The sequence below is a fragment of the Alligator sinensis genome, unplaced genomic scaffold, assembly GCF_000455745.1.
Source record: "Alligator sinensis unplaced genomic scaffold, ASM45574v1 scaffold1112_1, whole genome shotgun sequence".
NCBI lineage: Eukaryota > Metazoa > Chordata > Crocodylia > Alligatoridae > Alligator > Alligator sinensis.
Genome location: NW_005842327.1, coordinates 752,859 through 773,760, shown reverse-complemented (window position 1 = coordinate 773,760; position 20,902 = coordinate 752,859). Strand labels below are relative to the sequence as shown.

The following is a 20,902-nucleotide window of genomic DNA, read 5'->3' as shown; positions in this document are numbered from 1 at the left end:
GATTTCTTGTGATTCGTTTCAATGAAATGACTGAAAGTTATGATCCATGTTCATTTTGGCTATGACATACCTGAGAAGAGTAACATTAAAATGACTTGCCTGCAGTGAATTAATCAGAAAAAAAATAATTTCAGCTGTTATGCAGAGCATGGCCCGCAAGAACAACTGGCCTTTGGATAAGATGTGCCTTACTGTAGATGTTACCAAAAAGAACAAAGATGATTATGGCCACCCACCAAGAGAAGGAGCATATATCTGTGGACTTTTTATGGAGGGTAAGAAGCCTGTTCTTAAGTCACTTGATATCAGAGCCATTAGTTACCCCCTTGGAGAAATTGTGGATGTCAGGTAAAGTCCCAGATGACTGGAAAAGGGTAATAATAGTGCCCATCTTTAAGAAAGGTAAGGAGGATCCACAGATTTGCAGACCAGTCTGTCTGACCTCAGTAAAGATCATGGAGAAGGTCCTTAAAGAATCTAGTTTGAAGCAGCAAGGTGATCAGAAGCAGCCAGCATGCATTCACCAAGAGCAAGTCATGCCTGACCAACCTGAGTTTCCTTTATGACAGGTGATGAGAGGAGAGCAGTGGATGCGACAGACTTTGATTTTTATCAAGGCGGTATTACAGTCTTCCAACATTCTCATTAATAAACTAAGGAAACAGAGACTAGGTGAAAGTACTGCAAGGTGGATACATAACTGGTGGTGGTAGCAGTTTGTGAAAATACACTGAATGGATCCAAGGAAGAGGCTGAGTAGTTCAGTTATTTGAGAAGCTACTTCAAGTGCCCTCAGTTGGATCAATAACTCTACTCTGCACCCCCATGAAGCAGAACAGACTTCTAGGTAATCACAGCCAGCATTACAGTAGACTTTTAAATGGTCTTAGATTTGGCAGAGCTTAATGCTGGGTCAGCAGTAGATAGAGTGCATCAACCACTGTCTGTGCCTAAGACACCAAGACACTGAACCTCCACATACAGAAATAAGGTAATTTGGATGGGTTGAGAGAGGATGAGTAGTAGCATTAATCAGAAGGCAAGGTAACATAAGCTAGAAGTCGCTTCCTTTGTGTGGCTAAATAGCAGGCTTCCAGTTATCCACTTGGCTATTTTTTGGCCCTCACATAAGCTTGTGCATTCAAACGGAACATGTGCTGTAAGGCTGTGCACTGACCAGGCACATATGCAGTTAAGTGCAAGTCCTGGAAAATTACACGTTGGGGGCCAAAAAGCTGCCCCCTACCATTTTCCAGATGTGTCTTTGACACAGGCAAATATGGATCCATGTACAGTTGGGTATATACCCAACTGTATACAACCCATTGTGCCCCATCTACATGTGCACTTTCACACACCAACACTGCAGCAGTAATAGAACTGCTACCTGTCAGTGGCATTTTGGCATTTATGCAGCTAAAAAGCTGCTATTTAGCTTTACAACAGTAATCAGAACTCGCAGTGTCGATGTGTCTCCTGGGCAAATGGACAGTGTGTGATTAAATGAGAAGTCCTTAGATGAAGAGATTTCTAATGCAGACCTTCACCCTGGTAAAAGGACTCAAACTCTACATGTGCTTTGTGCACGCACCAAGAACCAGTGCTGCTAAGTTTTTTTTAGAAAAATATTAAGGGTCTGTAAATTTGACATATTACACCTATTTCACTGCTTTTTGGACCTAAACTTCTGTGCTGATGAGCATGTTCACCACCCACTGAGGTCTATCCTATCTGAGACTTCTCAGCACCAGGCATGAATCTGGCTTTTCTGTTCTAAACACCTGCCACAGCAGGTGTTCTCTGAGTGTAGCTAATTGAGATTAAACCAGGTGGAGCATTGACATTTGCAACCTCCAATAAGGAAAAATCTACCTAAGCTTTGTCTCCACTACAATACTACAGAGATAACAAGCTGTAGTTAAGTTGTCTTGCTCCACAAATACACACCTTTTGAGCTGTGAAGACAAAGCCTTTCACTATGCTTTAGCTCCATTTTAAGTCTATGGCTCCCACAAAAGTTACACTTGCTGCAAACTGACATAACTCTTCAAACCTTGCTAGTGTCAGAAATCTACACTTACAGCACCAGAGGCCACATTACAGCACCAAATTTCAACTAAAAGCACTAAAGAACAGCCACTTCATCTATTAAAAACTGTGCTACTGGAAGGACAGGCCCAAAACACAGCATTCTATCTTGTATGTCAATAGGAAGGCTCAAGATAGCACTGGATGATGATAAATGCAAGATATACTGGCACAGAGAAGTGCTAGGACATGTCCCACCACTTCTGCTTACTCTAGTTCCTACACTGCAAGTACCATAGGCAAGGCATGTCTCAGCACTGTTGCTGCCTTGTGCCATAGATATCACCATTTTTAACACAATTCCCACCTGTAGCACAGAAGGGGTAAGCTGCATGATAGGATGTAGTAGGTCACACCTGGCCTACAACCTGAACTTTGCCTATCTTAGCTTTGTTCTTTGGTATTCCTGAGGATATAGTAGTCTACTACTAGTTGTGTACATTGTGTGCTGCTAAACTGTTTGTGCATATTTTGTTACAGGAGCCAGGTGGGATACCCAGTCAGGGGTCATAGCTGAAGCCCAGCTCAAGGATCTGACTCCAGCAATGCCAGTCATCTTTGTAAGAGCTATACCAATGGATCGGCAGGAAACCAGAAACATATACGAATGTCCCATATATAAAACTAAAAACCGAGGCTCCACCTATGTTTGGACATTTAATCTGAGAAGCAAGGAAAAGTCAGTCAAGTGGGTGCTGGCAGGAGTAGCCTTACTCTTGGCAGTTTAGTACAGAGCCTCTGGTAACAGCTGCTCTTACAGCCTTACAATCAGACAGATATCGCGTTAATTTCACTATGTTTATAGTACATCCTATGTATCGCACCATGCTGTACAGCATATTATACAACAACCCCCTTCTATATCATGAGTGCATGTTTCTTCACCTAATAGATTGGCACGTGTTGACTGACATTATTCCCCATATATATAGGTTAGCTGTGTTACATTACCAAGCCTCAAAACTCTTAGCAGTTTTAACTGTCAGCGTTCCTCACTGAATAATTCTTTATTCTCTCTACATAGAAAAAATACAATATCTTACACAAATTTTAACATAAATCCAAGTTTGCAATAAAAGCATTTTTTAAACAATGTTGTCTGAAAAGCCTGCTCTTACCTAATCAGATATGCTGTCTCATACATAGCAAAACAGTATCCAAAAAGAGTTATTATAAAAGATTAAAAACTTTGCAATGTAAAATTAAACCATCTAATATTGTTCTAAAGCAGCTGGCTCAGAAAGCAGGTGCATCATATAAAAAACCTGTAATTGGTGAGCATCATACCAAAGCCCCCTAATGTCTGTCTTTTACCATGATGGGTTTGTCTGTTTGTACCCTTTCCATTAAAAAAAATATTTCAGTGGAAGGATGCACGTTCATTCCAGCCAAAGCTGATGGAACTGCACTGAAACTAAGGAAACGGATACCTTTTTTACAAAGCTGAACCCCATGCTTGCCCACAAACTGGATGACTAAGCATGCAGTTACTTGATCTGCTCATGCCCAGTAGGGAAGGCTTCAGAAAACTTACACCTGTTGTCAGGTCATTGGTGGGGGGGAGAACCCTTGTGTGTCCTTGGATAGATTATATAAACATACCCCATGCAAACTGGAGTTGACAATGATTTTATATAAATAAAAAATATTGCTTTGACCAAAATAATATTAAGATCCAAATTCGTAAGACTCTTTATGCTTACACAATTCCCTACTGTTGTGTTTTCAGAAATACTGCAGAACCACCCATACATGTTTTAAGAGCACTGTTCCACTTTAGATACAGGTGTTTATGCACAAAAAGAATGTAATTTACATAGATTCCTTTAACCAAGATATTTTTGGAGAGATCTTTGATTGAGATCAATCAATTAAAAAAATCCTAAAACAGAAATGTTATGCTATATTCTACAATTCTATCTTGTATAAATTTTTAAACCTTGAACTAATTATTTTGAAGTAAATATCTGTCTACAAGTTATCCAGGTCAGGCAGCTATGTTCAGCATCCTCATTCATCTTCAGCAAGTTGCTTTTGTAAACTGGAAAAAAGATGGAAAAAACATTACATCTTAGGAGGATCTAAGACTTCTCCCTTAAACCAGAAGCTTCTATTTCAAATGGTCACTAACAACTGTTTTCAGAGTCCATTTAACAAAAGCAAACATCTAACAACAAGCTACTTTTTTTCAATATAAAACAGTGGCTGTTTTTAAGTTGTATTATTTGTTTGCCCAGTGAATGTGATTCGCTTCAAAAATGTTTCCATCAATCTCTATAGGTCTATATCTTCCACATCCTGAAAAATCACTGCTTTTAAGGTTTAGTTAGTTTCAAATTCCTGTGACTGATTTTGAATTTGGTTTAAGCTGCACACAGTAATGACTAGTGATCTTCCCCAGCTACACTAAGGTAAAAACTACCTATGCCTTCTCTGTACTATTATCTTAAAATGAGATACTTAAGTTAACTATTTACTTTGACTTCTGATTGAGTTGATTCAATATGAGAAGTGAATGAAGTCCACTAGCTGAAATGACAGAGAGGATGTTCTGAGATACCCTAATTAAAGCTCATGCAGCACACTGAATTGTAGCTCAGCTCTACAGCAGCCACAACATTCCTCTTACCTTTCAAGATATTCTTTAACATTGTCATAGCCATAAAATTTTGCCAAGTGGATGAGCATTCCTGTGGCACAGCGGCCATCACGCTTGCGGCAGTAACTGCAATTACACACACCGCGACAAGGAGGACAAATCCAATCCTGAATTAGAGAAGAAAAGAAAAAGGCATAGTTATTAGAGGAAACTCAGGACCAAACCTATAAGTCTTCTTCCTACTGCCTTTAAACAGAAAGCAGTACCATATGTCCAGCAATGCATTTTACAGGGCTATATTTTATTTCAGCAACATTCTACCAATGCATCTCGAGCAAGACCCAGGATGTCATCCTCCCACTGTACTCGGCCTTGGTGAGGCCGCAACTGGAGTACTGCATCCAATTCTGGGCTCCACAATTTAGGAAGGATGTGGAGAAGCTTGAAAGAGTCCAGAGGAGAGCCACGTGCATGATCAGAGGGCATGAGAACAGGCCTTATGAAGAGAGGTTGTGAGCTATGCAACTCTTCAGCCTGGAGAAGTGCAGGCTCAGGGGTGACTTGGTGGCAGCCTATAAGTACATAAGGGGTGTGCACCAAGATCTCGGGGAACACTTGTTCACCAGAGCACCCCAAGGGATGACAAGGTCCAGTTATCACAAACTCCTGCAAGACCTTTTTAGGCTAAATATAAGGAAAAACTTCCTTTACTGTCCAAGTCCCCAAGGCCTGGCACAAACTCTCCCCAGAGGTGGTGCAAACACCTGCTCTGGACTCTTTCAAGAAACATTTGGACATTTATCTTGCTGGGATCCTTTTGACCCTAGCTGACTTCCTGCCCTTTGGGCAGGGGGCTGGACCCAAAGATCTTACAAGGTCCCTTCCAGCCATAATGTATATGAATCTATGAAATATTGATGACTAATGCCAACTAACCAGTCTTCAAGGTGCTCAGAAGATCTGCAGAAACACACTCTTCTGTCTAGTTGATTCTTTGTCTTGCAAAACATGAAATGCTAAGGATAACTTCCTCAAAATCAGCTTAAATTCTAGCAGTATTCATGTCTCTAACAAAAAAGGGGTACAACAGGAAAGCGGACCCTTCTGTTCCAGGACTGTATACACTTGGGTGACTAAGAACCTTATAGCATTAAGATTCTGCGTTAAGGTTGCTTGTCTCAAGATACAAGGCTGGCCCAAGGAACTCCAACTCAAACATAAAGAAATGGAGTGTCAAAGCCAGAGAACTAGGACAGAAGGTCTAAGATTTGCATTTTATTCTTTAAACTTACTGCTAAAACACAAGTACCAGGAAGGGATGGGTGTGTACACTAACTTAGAGGCTGTGTGATCTGTTGTAAAAGCCATGTGAAACATGCAGTTAGATCTAAACCAATAAAAAGAAACATTTAATACTAAGCATAGTTAAGCAGGGTTCAGAGCAAGAGAAATTATCTGGTAGCAGCAACATGTGACAATAGAAATTGGGTTACACAGGAGTAAACAAAGGTGGAGATATCTTGGGCATTTCTGCAGGGACAAGGGACCACAGGGAACACAATGTCTGTAAAAGATGTACAGCTCATGATAGCAGATGCAGGGGCTGAAAACCTGCTTCATACTGTACAGTAATTACTGCTCTGTCATGCTAGGAGGTAGAGTCAATTAGCTCCAAATAGGAAGAAAGGTGTGCTTCTTCATGAGAGAAGGTTCTAAAGAGGCAAGCTCAGAGAGGAAGCTCAAGGTTAGATGTAGGTTTATTATGAGTCAGTCAGGGGGCTGGCTGGACCCAATAATCCCCCAAGAGGGAGAGGTTACAACTCTAAGGCCTTGTATATACAGCTTCTTTCCTGACCCTGGGTTTTCTGCTACCAACAAAATAAGCCCTGCCCACTCTCACACACCAGACAGTGACAAACAGCACAACAGCTAGCTTGGAAGTGGCTGTGTGTGCCCACCTCTCATCCATGTGCTCTAAGGCGAGCACGCCCTGGGAACGTGCACTCGGAGCAGCTCTGAGCCATCAAATCTGCCTAACTGCTTGCCTCTAGTCTGAAGATGATGGAGATGGCAATGGAAGAAGTAGGCAAGGCTTATATACAATCAGCAACAGGAAGTGAAGCCATATAGACATGCCTAAGGGCTAGATCTTTTTCTACCTACCAGGCACATTCTACCCTCTTGAATCCCTAACACATTTTTACTTTTGTAATGTGCCTGAGACTTAAAGACTTAGTTACAAAAAAACGAGGAAGACAATCTGCCCCTTATGCATCAATGATTCTTCAAGCAAGATGGAATACAATCACACTTAGATAGCCAAGTACCACTTAGACACCTAGTAGGTACTGAGGACAGGATAGGGGCTCAGCTCATTTATGGAAGGTAAAAATAAAGGAAAAAGGTATACTACATAAGTTCTTGTGATTTTTTTCCTTTTCTATGTTTAAGTTTAGTATATAAAACAAGGAGCCTGCCTTGTGGACCACAAAACATTTATGAGGCGGACAAAAAGACCACAAAAAAAATGAAAAGAATGAGAAAGAAAGAATGAGTCTATTTCATTAATCTTGGGAGAGCCTGATTTCCTTTATTCTAAGCTCTTGAGTAGTCCTCCCACTATCCAGTGGGCCTAAGAACAGATTAAAGGGCTCCAACCTAGACCCAAGCTCTTGTACTCACGTCCCTACTCCAACAAGTCAGCATTAATCAATCATAACCACATCACTCAGGATTTTATGTGGCAGAAAGCATGAATTTCATATTATCATAGGAATCAGAGATGAATGCACAGCAAACCTTAATCATTACACTATACTGTTTTAAACCAAAGAACCAAATACCTACTGGATTCAGAAGTGCCGATTTCACATCTTCACCATACCGATTTCGAAGACATGGTCCACAGAACTGTCCCCTTACACCGCCACAACCTTGATTACGACAGATTGTCTTCGTATCAATTGTCTTCTGTCGACACTGATGACATGTACTACCCTGAAGTTAGAGAGGAGGGGAAAAGAGATGTATACAAGTTCTGTGCATTCATCATGACATGCTGAACTTCCTGATGCCAGCTGCTGGAATTTCATAATAAATTTCTGTTAGCTGACAGTGGCACTTGAATTTTCTCCAGACCTGGAACCAAAGGTGACTAGATCAATAAAGAACATTAGTAAAAACATAGCTTCCACTAGCATGATTATTTATACAGTGCCCTGCTGAATGCTAGGTATCCCGCAAAAGAGACAGGCATGAACTGCTTTGGAATCTTGTGTAGTATACCCCAATCCCACATCCTTGGCAAAGCCTAGAAACCTTTAGATGCATTTACAAAGGAATTCCAGTTCAGGTCTTCATAGCATATAAGTTCATCGTTATAACAGAGAGGGCAGGACAGACAGCTCCTTGCACCTCAGTCCTGCAAGTGTACACACACACCCCGCAACCCCCTGCTCTTCTAGTCTTTCTTCCAGCCTCCTTTTCCTTCTCCCCATTAAGCTATGTGGGGCTTCAAGAGCTACTCAAAGAAACAAAACCATCATAGAAAAGCTTCTCCTACTGGCCATCTGCTGTGACTGTAGGCATCCCCAAAAGCAAACAGCAAAACGCTTGAAGCATTGATCTGCTGCCTACTTAGCACAACTCCATTTTAAAAACTAACTTTTGTCTTTTATAGTTGCTGTGTGTGCTATTTCTTTTTAATGTATTTATATATTTAGTTGTAACTGTTGGAGCTGACACCGGGGCTTGGGGATAAAAGCCAAGAAAAAGAACCGTTTAATCTTGAATATCATTCACATCTACACTTACCTAACATTAATAATTATATTCACGAAAATTCTTTAAAATGTAATGTTATTTTTTCACAATAAGTTAACTAATTTGCAGGGGGGTTTTAAAGAGCATAAGTATCTAACCTAGGAAAATTAAAGTCTCTGTCTGCTTTTCTACTAAAATAATGCTTAAAATATTTGGCCATTATTTGAAAATATTTGGTATTATTTAACCGGTCAATTGACCAAACATTTTTTTGAGCTAACCCTAGCACAGACACTTATAAAGTAGTCTGCATTCTGGAAAGATGCACTGTAGGCATTCATTAAATTTCACAGAAACATAGAAGTAGAAGGGGGCTCCTAGGCCATTGAGTGCAATCCCAATTTCCCTTTGAATGACCCTCTCTACTCCAGGTTTCAGCACTCCTCTCAAGTAACATAAATTACCATGAAGTGCTATTAAGTTGGAATGGAAGGCTAATGGGATCTGGAATCTTTTGTTTCTAACTTACTAGGTCTCAATGAGCCCAGATCATTCATGGCAATGTCAATTACCATGTAACAGCTCTGCAGTAAAAAAAATGATTTGGTGGTCTAAGCAGCAAAATGCCCCTATCACAACTGCACCTCTGCTTGCAGAAAACAAGCAATGGGAGACTGCTCGACCTTTTCTCTTCAGAGGGGATTTCTCTAACCTGAGGACAAAGCACAGTGTCACTGCAGGGTGAAGCAACTTTCACACTGTATCCATGAAGTAGATAAAATACAGGACTTCAGTCTCCTGAACTCTTGATTTCATTTACCTTAAATGAGTCCTAAACTCACTTTGTAAAATAAAAATATTTACCTCACCACACTTTAAGAAGTTAAAAGTAAAAGTAGGCACGTACCAGGACTTTATCATAGATTTTATCTTTAACTGTAATTGCGATATTCTCCAAGTCCTCTTCAGTAATATCTTCAACAGGACGGTAAGAGGAATATTTAGACGACCTCCTTCTTTTATGCACTCCACAACCACCCTATAAAACAAACCATCTCACTACTTTTTGTCCTGTAACAGAAGTGTTTTTAATTCTAGGGATTAGACAGGCAATCCAGAAGGGCCTGATTGTAGAAATATTCAGCATCCCTTCCACCCAACCACTCCCTGTCTGCCTCCACATTCTACTCTTCCTCATGCCTTGAAGGACATCTGCTTCCAGCCAGGACTCTTCTTCTGTCCTCAATTTTTCCTCTTCTCCTCTGCTCAGTTTTTCACACATGTCAAACCTACTGCCTACCTGCTTCCTCTTCCCTCTTTCCCCAAGGATCCACTGAAATCTCCACAGCTAAACACAGTCTCTCCTCTTCCCCTCCTTAAATCATCCCTAAGAAATATTCCTTCTCATCCAGGTTATCTTTTCATTACTTTTATTTGTGTTCCTGGTGAAATTCTGCTCTGCCTCTCTGAAGAGGGAAGAAGGGAGAGGAAATGACTATCTGCATTATGGCTCCTCTGCCCCTACAGCTATCCAAGTGCAGCTACATAGGCAGAGCCCCCTAGTGGAGATGCAAACATTTTTCAGCTGCTTTAGCTATAATACCTGGAGCAGCACAAGTTGACAGCTGTGTCCAGATGAGGGATTTTGTCAGCACAGCCAGACTGGTTAAGGAACATTATTATTTCACATTCACTGCCAACAAAATTGTGCAGCATAAACCAAGCTTTAGTAATACCCTTTGCACCCCTCTAAATCTTCACATCTCCTCACATCCTCCTTTTTAACTTTGACACCAGATTCTTCTTTTCTCTCTCCTGGCAACCTCCTTGCTTCCTTCCTCTTTCACACTGATGCCCTTGTTCACCAGGTTTCTTAGCCTCTACACTCACATCCCCTTGTAGGTCCTTCACATCTGGATCAATTCTGCCACCTAAAATTCCCCCTCCCCCATTTGATTTAGAGCTCTTCCCTCTCCAGTTTCTCCACAGCTGAGTTCCCTCTGCAATCATCTCTACTTCCACTTTTGCCCCCCCCTTTTTTTAAGCCATGACCTCATATCAATGTCACCGTGGCTGCTCTGCTACATTCAGGATGCCCTCCCCCCTCACTGTTGTTTAATCCTCCCTTTCCCCCTCCCCCCCAGCCCAAATCTATTCTCTTCCACTGTTGATTCTTTTGCCCTGCTCAACTGAAAAACATCCTTCATGAGATGTCAACCCCAATTCACCCCCAAATCCTGTTCTTCCTCTCCTGCTTCACTGACCACATGTAGACCACCATCTCTACATTGATTTCCCCTGTGAAAATACATTCTTTCCTCATTCAGGTCGGTCACATTCCTCATCTAGCAGTGCTACTCTCTCCACCATTGCTGCTACTGTGACTATAATGTAGTGGCACCTCAAAAGTCAACCAAGTACTGGTGCCTAACTGTGCTTAGACATCATAAAAACATTACATGAGAATCCTCACCTCAGAGCTTAGAATTTAGTATAAGACAGGACATAAGTGACTATGACAAGCAAAAAAAAAGAGTAGGGAGGATAAAAGGTGAATGAACCAAAATAGGCTCAGTTGGCTCCAAAACCACATAACTGGGAGGAATCAACTCATCAGTATTCACATGATATGCCACGCCAGTGATAACTTAGATTCTTTTGGGTAGATGTCCTATCAGGGATTGGTACTGAGGTGGGATTTAACAGGATTCAATCCTTACCTCCTGTTGCTTATTTGCAAAACAACTACTTCCTGAAGCCTCTTCCCTGCCTTCTCTACTCAGGTTCTTCATTTAAAGCAAAGCCGTCAAAGCTATATCCCATGGGCTGGATCCAATTTAAGGCCAATCATCTGGCCCACAGCACTACTTGTGGTCTCAGACCACTCCACATGCTGCATGCAGCACGAACTGGCCCCAGCCCCACAGGCTGCACATGATTTGGGGGCTGGCATATGCACTGCACATAGCACGAGCTAGTCCAGGACATACGCTGCACGTGATGGTTGTGCCAGACCAACCTTACATGTTGAATCTAAGGCCGGGCTGGATTGATCCCAGAGGCCAGCCCCACGTGCCAGATACAGTTTGCAGGGCCAGTCTAGTGCAGGCACCACATGCAGAATACTCCCTGGACCAGCCCCATATACTGCGAGCTGCGTGGCACTGGGGCTGTCATGCACAGCATGTAGGGCCAGGCTGTGGCTTATACTGCACATGGCATGAGGTGCTCACACTAGGCAGACCCTGCATGCTGGATCTGAGATTGGTCTGGGTCAGGCCCACATACCCCATGTGCCAGATCCAGCACGCAGACTCAATCTGGCACAGGCACCACATGCAGCATGCCCCCTGGACCCACTCCACCCACCACATGTACAGCTGTTGCCAGTGCAAGCTGCAAGCAGTACCCAGCACACTGCAAGCAGCACTCAGGTTTGGTCCAGTTCATGCACTGGATGCAGTGCCACTGGATCAGCCCTGCCTGCTGGATCCAACCCACAGGATGGCCTCATGTCCCTTATCTGACCCACGGAGCCGGATAAGTTTGACGCCCTTGATTTGCAGGTCAACATCTGCCTCTATTTTCCCTCCATTACCACCATCATTCTAGTATTCTTCTGCCCTCCTTCCAGTCACCAGAAACAAAGGTGCTCACCTCTTCTGCAGCTGCTCCCAGAACCCCTACCTGCCCATCTCCTTGCAACCTCTCACCCACTTGTCCTTCTACTTTGCGCAGGTATCAGCAACCTACAGCCTGCGGGCTAGAACTGGCCTCCAAATAGGTCTGATTTGTCATGGAGAAAAATCGGTGGCACAGAGCTGCCCTGCACCAGCCATCCCCCCACAGGGCAAGATAGAATGGATAATGTATAAATTATCTGGGCTGTCTTTTCTAATTTCCAGCTAACTGTTCCTAAATCACTGTTGCACCAAGTTATTTAAGCACAGACTCAAATAACCAAGGGTTAGGAAACAAAGAAAATCTGGCAAATACCCCACTCAGTCTCCTCTTTAGGAGGTTTTGCTGTCTATAACTACGGAAGTGTTCTGCAAATCTAGCAGCAGATACTGTAAAGTTTTCCAAGGCAAATTTATCTGGAGGACGAGCATTTCTGGTTGGATTTGTACGACGCTGTATCTGGCCTTCAGAAAATGTCCTCCTGGGGGTTTTCTTCTGTTTCTAGAGAAAAGAAAATGTTTCCATTAGAAACTTTTGCTCATTTTGTTTACCATAGTGTCTTGCATGCCATACACCCCCAAATAAAATGTGTACTTTCTTTTAAGATGGCAGAATGTAGGAAAAATATGTTTCTTGCATCACAGTCTAGAGCTGTCTTTTTATGGATAGGTAGTGTTGCAAAATGGCTGATAGCTTCTTCCTGGGACAGCAAGCAAGACCAAGAGGGATGGATTCCACTGTTAACCCTTTCACAGCCACTCTCAAATTGGCAACAGCTTTTGGCTGCTCGTTTGGCATTTCAGTTGCAAACTGTTGCCAATTTGAGAGTGGCTGTGAAAAGGTTACCACTGGACTTCATTCCTCTTGTCTGCTGCCCTAGAGAAGCTGGCAGCCATCTTGCAACCCAACTCCTCCATGCTTCTATTCCAGCAAAGAAAAATCAGCTTTTCTGCTTAAGACACACACACCAATTTTGAAGGGATGATTTCTGGGGAAAAGGTGTGTGTGATATGCAATTCAGTTTATGCCTAGGGGTGGGAAAATATGGCACATCCATACGGTCTATGACCCTTGTCTAATTCTTATTGGGTGGACTTCTTCCACCATTAATTTTTTGTCCTTTCAGACATGCATTTAAACTAATCTTGCAGCTTCCTTTAAACACACTTCATAGCTTCCACTACAAACCATACTTTCCTGTTTCTTTAAGAAGGACCCAAATTCCACATCCCACTGAAAACTGAAATTCTTTATGAATTATATCCCAGGAAACCACATTGTCATTTATGGGGTTTCATGGAGTATATGGTAGAGCAGAAGAAGTGGCCCACTGTTCTCCAACATTTCAAGACCCTTACTCACTTTGGTCTTTCCACATCCAGCACAGCTCATTCAAGGAGTAACCCATGCTTCAAAGCTAAAAGAATATATTGACATACTGGTAGATACTGTTCAGTAAACAGCACTAACAGATAAACTGGTCACATTTCTACATTCCCAGAAGATACAAGTTACCATCTCCATGCCAACGCATCTAATACACACACAAAAGATTTGCATGTGTTCAGCTACCATGAAATCATCCACAGGAGATCATCTGAGAAATATGATACCATGATTTGGTAGGGGATCGCTCAAAATGGTAGAATTTGTTATAATCTATAATCAGTATTTAAAAAAATGAAAAATGAGTGGACACATGCATGAAAATGGGGAGACAACAGCATAACAGCAGGCATACCCGAATGATTTTGTTCCAGATAAAAATACTAAATACATATAATAGACTAGACTCAAGAAACTTATTGAAGTTAATTTAATAGATTTGAATAAATGCTTGAAGTGCAAACTAAACAACTTTTCATATATATATATTTTTTTACAATTCAGCCTCAGTCTTAAATGATGCAATTATCACAAGAACATTTTTACAAGGGCTTCCCAAAGCCATGGAAATGGGTACACAGTCCTTCCCATGAATATGCTCATTTTGAATATGTGCAAATTACCCACAGGTATCTCAGAGAATTAGAAATTCTCTGCTGGTAGCCAGAAAGTATCATCACTCGACACTAAGGGCATAAAATCATTGTGCTATTACATGGGACTGGCTGAATGTTGCCATCCCATCTCTGATAAACACATGGCCTTTATCAGAACAGACAACTGAAGAAAAAACCTAACAGGATCCAAACAAACAGGGAAGATGCTTTAGTTTTCCAGCTCAAGAAGCTCTTTGTCTTCCAGACATCTCATTCTTAGATACATATTTGTTTGTTCATTTGTGCCTTTCCAGGCCAAAGTGCTGAACTCTAGGCGTGTTTTTTTTAAACGTAACGTATATATTTGTGCTGTTTCTTTACATGTATTTCTTGGTAGCCTACCCTTTGTCTTTTCACATATGCTAGTAGGTCAATACAAATAAAATTACCAAAAAACACAGATAAAACATTCATCAGAAAACACAACTTGAATAAGTTTAGCAACTATTTTTATTATGTATAACCATATGCTGAGACTTACCGAAGGAGTTGAAGCGGGTGTTTTCACTGGAAACAATTCAGGTATGGAATTCAGTTCTGCTAATAACTGGGCAAGCTGAAATTAACAAAGACATCTTACTGACATCTCATTTCAAACTTGCAGAAATTTAAACACAGTCAGGTCTTACCACGCTGTTTTCACACACACTCTCTGAGTTATTTCTAAATAGATTAAAGCCCAGCATCAGTACCCTCTCTCTAAACACTCAATTTACCCCTAATAGTCAAAAGCTCCTCATAGGGTTTTAGCTCTATGACTCCCACTGATTTTTACTGAAGTCGTGCAGTTAAAATCACATCCAATGCTGTCAAATGTGGCAACACAGAAGTGTGTTATATAGAGGTTATAGTATCCGTGACCAATAATGACTGAAATTTGCAGTTAACATGGGGGGAGTTAATCCCTGACAACAAGAGGAGACCTAAATGCCTCAAAGGATTATACGAAGTAAGAGGTTTCTTGTGGGCTATCTTGGCACATACCTTTCTAACACAACATTGCTAGTATATTATAATTTATTTTGACAACACAGACCTAGTGACACCTGTGTGTGTTCTGATACTTGAAAGCATAGAAATGTTCTTTTAGTCATTCTTTATCGCTTTTGAATGAGGACACTCATCAGCTTCCATCAATGCAGCACCAACCATGAGCTCCATTGTGGTTTTACACCTTCAGGAGATCCAAAACAGGGAGAAACTGGCTTATGCTCATCAGGCTTTTCATTCCTTTCCAAAGCCATGCAGTGCACATTTGCCTCCTTGGTCTTCCCAAACTACTAACACCACACATCAGGGCCAATGTGATATCACTGGCACAGTGAAGACTTTCTGTTGTATCATAAGGGAGACCAAAATTTAGGTCCTGGATCTTGTACATCTGGCTTCAAACATCACCTTGACTGGCAGTTTTGATGGAAGTCACATTTAGGCCTTCAACAGGAGCTGTTTGTCTTCCAGAGATCTCATTCTTAGAAGCATACATTTGTGTATCAGATGGTATAGCTATAGCTTTAGAATACTATACCATTTGAGGACTAACAGGTCTCCAGTGTCTTTACCCAATTCCTCCCATGTGCCCAAGAAGGGCCAATTCAGAGCAGCTTAGATTACTGCACAACAAAGCATCACTGGCAATGGCTGCAAAAGTTCTAGTGACATACATGGGTGAATGCTGTATCAGTGAAGTCGCAGTAACTTGAATATGACTTTGTAGTGTGACTGCTCACACAACCTGGGCCAACCTGAATACTCACACCCAGATGCCAGTCACTCAAACTAGCTCTGCAGGGAAGGCATATCCTTAGTGAGGACTGGTATTTGCCTCCTTGGTCTTACCATGGCTTTATTTTCTTTGATGTTCATGGCTCTTTTAAGCAGAGCACTAGAACTTTCTTCCTGTGTCTCTTTAACATCTTCCTCAGACTCTGAAGCAGAGCCCTCAAATTTCTTCCACCTCTTGGCACTTTTCTCTCTTGCCAGAGTTTTAGGAGATTTACTGTCTTTCAAATGTAATTTGGAAAAAGTTGGTTTGGGCATTGTCTTCTCAGAAGACTTCCTTGTGGGGAATTGAAACGCCACACGAAGGCCAAAGCTTCTTCTCTTGGGAGAAACCTTCTCCTCTTCCTCTTCCTCCTCGCTTCCCGGTAAAGATAAATTATCATTCTCTTCATCACTCAAATCTGACTCTACTGGCTAAAAGCAGAGAGAATCAACATGTTACACCAGCAGCCATAATATGGGGAAATACCACTTGATATCATTATCGGCACAGATCACTTCTAAATAACAGACACTTGAACAACTAAACACTTCCTCCTGCATTTATCATTCTAAACCAATATATTAAAAATATCTGTCTACTGTGATTAGAATTTAGCTCTGAGACCAGCACACGAATACGTATCACATGAGATCACAGAGCTTACATAGCAGAAAGGCTTTGAGTCAATCCTCCATATAGGAATGAATTTCATTCACTGTGATCAGTAACCAACCTTCTATTCTGCCCTAGAGGGGATTCTGCTACATGCATATCAAGATATTGTCCATCTTTGATTTATAATTAGGGACCTACTCTAGGGCAAACTCTGTCAAATTGGGGGGGGAGGGGATGGAAGGACTTACTAAAAATAAAAAGTTGCCTCCCCAGTGGGAGCCAACAGTCCACCTGGCTGCACAGCCTGGCACAAAGTGGGCTGCCAGCATGAAGGCAACCAGGCCTTGCCACTCCCACCCCTCATCACGGACTGACGGAGAGGACTGCCTGTCATGCAGTTCTGCCCCTCTTCACCAATCAGCAGTAAGGGGCAGGGCCACATGAAAGAGCACCCTCGCAGAGTCATATGGCAGACAGCCCTCTTCACCAATTGGTGGGGGGCAGGAGCACCAGGCCCCTTGGCCAGAGGCGACTGGGGGGAAAATGGCAGCTAGCCCCACAATCTGCCTGTAAAATCGGCCAGCCACCTCTAGTTGAGTAGACCCCTATTTATAATATATTAATAAAGGATTTTATGTTGATGACTATTTAGGATTGTTTTCACACAATGCATATTTATCTGCATCCTAAATATGGGACATAGTTATGCATTTCTACCACCTGAATAAATACAGGAATTCACAGAGAGAAGAGAGAGGTATGTGTCTCTTTGAACACAGTGAAAATGCTTTCTTTACCATCATTGCTTTCTTGTTGGCTGCATCCAGCTCGCTTGGAAGAAAGCCTTCAAACACTTCAGTTTCTGAATCAGTGTCTTCAGTGAAAATCTTCCTCAGTTCCTCTGTCAGGTACTTGGACGCAATACGACCATTCTGTTAAGAAGCATACAGAAAATGCAAGAGGTAACAGTTAGCCATACACTAAGCATTTACACAGCTTTGCCAATTAACAATCAAGAATGCTCAGTTTTAATCAGTTAATGACTAGCTACTAAGTCCCAGTGAAATAAAGCAAACCATGGCACTGGGTTTCAGTATTATCAGTTATTTGAAACGTACAAATAGAAACTTTCTAGCTCAATGTCGCTTTTAAAAGGTGACTGGCAAAGGATTATTTTATTTTTGTCACTTTATAAGAAGGGGCATCTTGTTTAGAAAAAAACTGGGGGAGAGAGACCTCAAAAAGACCAGAAATATCTTCCCTGGGTTTGTTAGAAAAGTGTCCCAGAAGAGGAATGTTGTTCTCTCTCTCACTTTAGAAGTGGAATAGGCACCAAATCTTCAACAAAAGGTTTCTTCGATGCCTAGTGTTGGGTGCATCACTGAAGTCAAATATGTGACAACAAAAATGAAAATCCTATAAACGTGAAACTAAAAATTACCTCTCCCCTTCCAACTACTCAAATGTTACCCTCTCTGTTTTTATGGTGCGATTCTGGTTAGCTTTCCAATCTTCATAAAGTCTTCTAGACTACATAGAACCCAAATTTCTAGTGTTAAAAACAAGTGGAAAGAAAAACACTTTGTACAAAAAAAAATCACCCAACACCTTGCAGGGCTTGGTGCATACCAACATTAAAAAAAAAAGAAACAAGGGCATAAGACCAATTTTTTTCCTTTATGAGTCACCTTCAAGAATAATGAGTTTACTACACATAAAAAAGTAAAAATATATTTTCAGCAATAAGGAAGGGGGAGGTGTAAAAGAAACAAAGAGCTGCAGAGCAGCTGGCAATTTATCCTTGTTGCTATCTTGAAAGACAGGACTGGATCATGGTAGGGGACAAGCACAAACTCATACCACACGTGCTACTAAAAGGTCAACAATGCTTACTCAAGATAGTTCGTTTCCCTGGTTTTCCTTTGCTGTTTCTTCCACCCACACAAGATACAGAAATGACCTTTCATACAACTGCACTTGGCTAAATATCTTTATTCTCTCCCTTTAATTTCCTCCCTTCCCTGACTTTAATTATATACTTCTTTACGCTGAGATAATATCTGGTGAAAAATAGATATAATAGATGAGTGGAAAACTTGCAGGGGAATAGAGGGGAAAAATCATTGCATATACTGTTTCTTTACGTTTAAAATGTCTCCTACAAATTATTATGGGCAACTGGAATGAGTTTTCTCTGAGAAAAATTACTTTGTTCTTTTGTTGATAGCTGTGGTACAGCTACTTGAGAAAGGAACATATACAAAAGGGAAGTTACTTTAAAGTATGAGAGAAGCTGAAGTTTGTGGGCACACTGTGCGCTTTCAAAAAACTTCAGTGCTAGCTAGAAAGACTGTCAATTTGCTAACTCTATTAATGTGACTGAAAATAGCAAACCAGGACCGATGCTATGCAAAAGCTGTGAAGTATGACACAGCCTACACAAAGGTATCCCTAACGGTTATTTTACCATGTGGGAAAAAGGAATTAGTACAAATGAAACAAGTGCAGAGATTATGGGAAGTTTTCCAGGAAAACAGATCTATAAAACTATGCATTCTAAGTTGCTGGGAACTAGTAAAGTGCAAATCTTGTCCCAACTTACACCATGTCCCACCTCCCATTCATTACCCTTTTCTCCATCCATCACAGAGCTTTTCTTTCCCTCCCACCAATTTCTTCTTTCATAGCAGAATAGCTCTTCCTGTAGGTCTGCCTCATTCAAAGCAAGTGTATATGATCCTTCATAGCAAAGAACCCACAGTGTGGGTTTGGGGGTCACATTAGGCAAAATTCAGGGAAGAATCTGTCCTTTAACTGTACTGACCATGGAAGCAGGATCAATATTACCATGGATTTAAAATAATTCACAATTTAAGAAATGAAACAGAGAACAAAGCAACAGAGAATCAGAAAGCGGCAAGACAAACAAAGCGCTAAATGCAAATTCTGACGAGCTCCCATGCTTATGAAAGGAAAACTGGAATTTCCCAAAATCTTACATTGAGTTAATAAAAATATCTAGCTCTTACAGCTTGCTCTTTACAAGTAGATCTCTACACATCTTACAAAATATAAAATGTATAATCAAATGTGTCACTGGAATGCAATATCCCCAGTTTATAGATAACAAAACTATCCACAGAGGCAACAGATATGCTCATGAGGCACAAGGTGACACTCTGTAGAGCTACTTGAGCTCAATCTAGAACAGGAAACTGAATTAGTGCAGACCTGGAAACAGGCTAAAGCGCCCTCAGCAGTATCAACTAGCTAAGCCACAGTGCAATGTTAATGCAACTACAACACTTTTGGTTCTAGAGTCAGCATGTGCAGAGAAGCTTGGGCACTGCTGCCTTGCTCCACGTAGACTTCCACATACGTATACAAGCTAACCCATTCATAGCTGCTTCAAGGCACTTCAACCCAGTACTGCTTTGTGCTGTGCACATGTGCTCACAGTCACTTGCTAGCAAGGGGCAAAGCCAGGAATATAATCCAGGTCTGAATCAGGCGGAACCAGGAGTCAGCAATCTGCAGTATGTGGGCTGGATCTGGCCTGTGGATGTAGCGCTTCAGCAGTGTTTGGCAGCAGGGGGGCTTCGGCCACAGGAGCTCATCTTGTGTCACCACAGAGTGAATCCCCAGCTGCAGGCAGGCCCTAGCACCCATCTTCCTCTGACCTGAGGGGGTCCAAACCACAGTAAAAAAAGGTTTCCTACCACTGCACTATATCACTCATTTCTCTGCACCAGTAACTGAGTGTGGGGAACAAAACCTGGAAACGCTGCTCCATAAATCTCTTCCTTCTTGTTAAAAAGATACCACTAAGGCTGTCAAGAAACAAGGCCACAAAAATAATGTAGAAAAACCTGGGTTTTTTTAAACTGACTGTTCCCCCTACCATTGACCAAGCCCCTGCTTCCATACTTTACAGTCCTCTAAGACAGACCTTCCAAAGATTATTTCCCCCCAAGTCATAAGAGCATTAAGATTTTTTTTTATTTTTCCTGATTGCTACCTTCAACAACAGTGATCTTGCCATCAGGAGCTCTAGATTCTGAGGGGTATAGGTTTGGTTTTAAATTGGGTCACCTTAACTGAACAGAGAAGTCTCATACACAATACTGCTATACTGAATACACTTCAAACATGTTACACCCTACATCTCACTAAATTTCAAAAGTGTTAAACTAAAGAGATTAAAAACTACAGAGGACTGTTTTTCTTCCCCCCTTGCTAAAGGGCTACTCTTTCTCTACCTTCCCTGACATGGGCAACTGGTGCCTCCTGAGTCAGGGGGGCACTTGCCCCCCAGCAGCCAGTCACTAATGATCGTATGGACCGGGGGGG

General features: G+C 41.6%; 2 protein-coding genes across 2 annotated transcripts in view; one reads left to right on the top strand and one right to left on the bottom strand.

The window, feature by feature from the left end:
• Positions 1–2,976, top strand: part of DNAH11 (dynein axonemal heavy chain 11) — a 279,731-nt gene extending 276,755 nt beyond the window's left edge. Inside the window, exons 81-82 of the mRNA XM_006028586.3 lie at positions 135–275; positions 2,569–2,976. Coding sequence (XP_006028648.1) covers positions 135–275; positions 2,569–2,816 — 389 coding nt within the window. The 3' untranslated portion in view covers positions 2,817–2,976. The remainder of the gene's footprint in view (positions 1–134; positions 276–2,568) is intronic.
• A 127-nt stretch (positions 2,977–3,103) lies between these two features.
• CDCA7L (cell division cycle associated 7 like) overlaps positions 3,104–20,902 on the bottom strand; it is a 19,548-nt gene continuing 1,749 nt past the window's right edge. The window contains exons 2-8 of the mRNA XM_025210013.1: positions 17,350–17,484; positions 14,654–14,728; positions 12,446–12,631; positions 9,357–9,488; positions 7,535–7,684; positions 4,718–4,854; positions 3,104–4,129 (exon numbers count right to left, since the gene is read on the bottom strand). Of these exons, the coding sequence (XP_025065798.1) occupies positions 4,099–4,129; positions 4,718–4,854; positions 7,535–7,684; positions 9,357–9,488; positions 12,446–12,631; positions 14,654–14,728; positions 17,350–17,484 (846 nt within the window). The 3' untranslated portion in view covers positions 3,104–4,098. The remainder of the gene's footprint in view (positions 4,130–4,717; positions 4,855–7,534; positions 7,685–9,356; positions 9,489–12,445; positions 12,632–14,653; positions 14,729–17,349; positions 17,485–20,902) is intronic.